Source organism: Xenopus laevis, chromosome 3L (genome assembly GCF_017654675.1).
Source record: "Xenopus laevis strain J_2021 chromosome 3L, Xenopus_laevis_v10.1, whole genome shotgun sequence".
Taxonomy (NCBI): Eukaryota; Metazoa; Chordata; class Amphibia; order Anura; family Pipidae; genus Xenopus; species Xenopus laevis.
In genome coordinates this window covers 160,350,856-160,352,932 of record NC_054375.1, presented here as the reverse complement: position 1 = coordinate 160,352,932, position 2,077 = coordinate 160,350,856, and the positions used below count along the sequence as shown (strand labels likewise).

At 38.4% G+C, this 2,077-nt stretch overlaps 1 protein-coding gene across 1 annotated transcript; it reads right to left on the bottom strand.

Moving 5' to 3' along the window:
- Window positions 1-646: 646 nt before the first annotated feature.
- On the bottom strand, window positions 647-1,655 carry LOC108710526 (olfactory receptor 11L1). Its single transcript, XM_018251660.2, has one exon. The coding sequence runs from the start codon at window positions 1,583-1,585 to the stop codon at window positions 647-649; it is 939 nt and encodes a 312-aa protein (XP_018107149.1). The 5' UTR covers window positions 1,586-1,655.
- Window positions 1,656-2,077: the final 422 nt, after the last annotated feature.

Genomic DNA, 2,077 nt, shown 5'->3' with positions numbered 1-2,077 from the left:
ATCTGTTATATCTCTCTGCAATTCCTTTATAGCTGTTGCTACTGCATCAGACACTGACAGTGATAGTTGTAACCAGGGCTGCCTGCAGCTCAGTTAGTTGCTCACTTAAAATTTGGGCAGTTACTGGCGTGTCCTCAGGCATAACGTCTGGGCTATGTAGCTGTGGTGCAGGAGACAATGGAGAGGGTGCAGGGGAGTTCACACTTCTCACTGAGCGAGCAGGAGGGGGGTCAGTAGGAGGAGGAGGGGGGAAACCACTGGAGCTGTCTTGGGAATAGGCACGCTTGTCCCGGCTTGAAGTTTTGTGCAGGTACAGAGACAGAATGACTCGCTGATCTCGTAATTTCTTCTTCCCCATAGCTTCAGTGTCAAGTTGAGTCACCCGGCTATAATATTAAAGTGACATGATAACTTAAATCCGGGGTGCAGGGAATCTACAGCATGGAGCTCCCAGATATTACGTGCGTCTTCAACCATAGCTTGGCCACACCCACTCACACAATTTTAATACAAAAGCTGTGATAACCCAATGCTCCCGATTCATATGAAGTTGTTTTTTGTTAAATAATCTTAATATTTTTAAAAAGTATTATTTAATAATCCAAAGTCTAATGAAAAACACAATTGAATCATTCATCTCTAAATGTCAATTTTTATATTTTAGTATATTTGCATAGTTTAATATTAAGGGTTTGATATCTTTATTTCTTAAGCTATAAATAAGGGGATTAACCATAGGAATTACTATTGTATACAACAGAGAGAGAACTTTGCTCATGGCTGGAGAATGTTTTCTAGATGGAAACAAGTAAATAGCAAGTATAGACCCATAAAATATGGAGACCACAGCCAAGTGGGAGCTGCAGGTGGAGAAGGCTTTTTGTCTCCCGGTATTGGACACTATCTTTAGGATTGCATGAGCAATACACATATATGATACAGTGATGAGTATAAATGGTATAAATAACAAAGGAACTGATAGAAAAAATACTTCAATTTGCAGTGAGAAAGTATCTGAGCAGGAAAGGTCTAGTAGAGGAGATAAATCACAAAAGAAATGGTTAATGGTATTTTGGTCACAAAACTGTAGTGTCCCTACTAGATACATTGTAATCATTGTCACACCAAAGCCAAGAATCCATGAAATTAGAGTTAATATAACACAGACCCTGTGGGACATTATAGAAGAGTAACGCAGTGGGATACAGATGGCCACATATCGGTCATAGGACATTACTGCTAGAAGAAGAAGGTCAGACATTTCCAAAGACCCAAACAAATATAATTGAGTGATACAGCCAACAAGGGACAATGTGGCTCTGTCATAAATTACAATTTGGAGCAGGAGGGGGACAATATTTGTGGATTCCAGTAGATCAGACAGGGACAACTGTTGGAGAAAGAAGTACATGGGGGACTGGAGGTTCAGGCTGGAGGACACCAACACTATGATGAGGACATTCTCCCAAACTGTAATAATGTAAATCAGAAGGAACAGAGAGAACAGGGGAATCTTGAAGTTGTGGAGATTCTGAAATCCCAAGAGAACAAACTCACTGACCAACGTCTGGTTCTTCTCATTCATTGTCTGGAGAGGAAATTATTTACAAATATATTAATACATAAACATCATGTTTCCATCCAAATTATAAGCAGAGCTGAGCAGATCATTAGAGGACTGGGCTGCATCCCTATCGGTTTATTATTCTGGTAATTACAATTTCATTGAATATAGTTTCTAATACACACTTTATTGAACAAAATTCTTCACACCTACTGTAACTGTATAATTGTTAAATGAACTGATATTCAGATCCTTTAATACAGAAAGAATATGACTGAAAAAAGTATATAAGGTGGTGATTTGTTTTTCAATATAGTAGAAAAATAATACAATATTTTACTTTTGTCATTTGTCCATTTTCAAATATAATATTGACACAATAAGGGCAGTAAATAACCAGCAGGCCCATTATGAAAATAGAAGGGAAGAAATAAAGTCCCACAGTAAAACCCCAGATACGGTGGAACCATAAGAAGATGTCCATGAGCTTCTCCCAATGTGTAACCTGCTCTG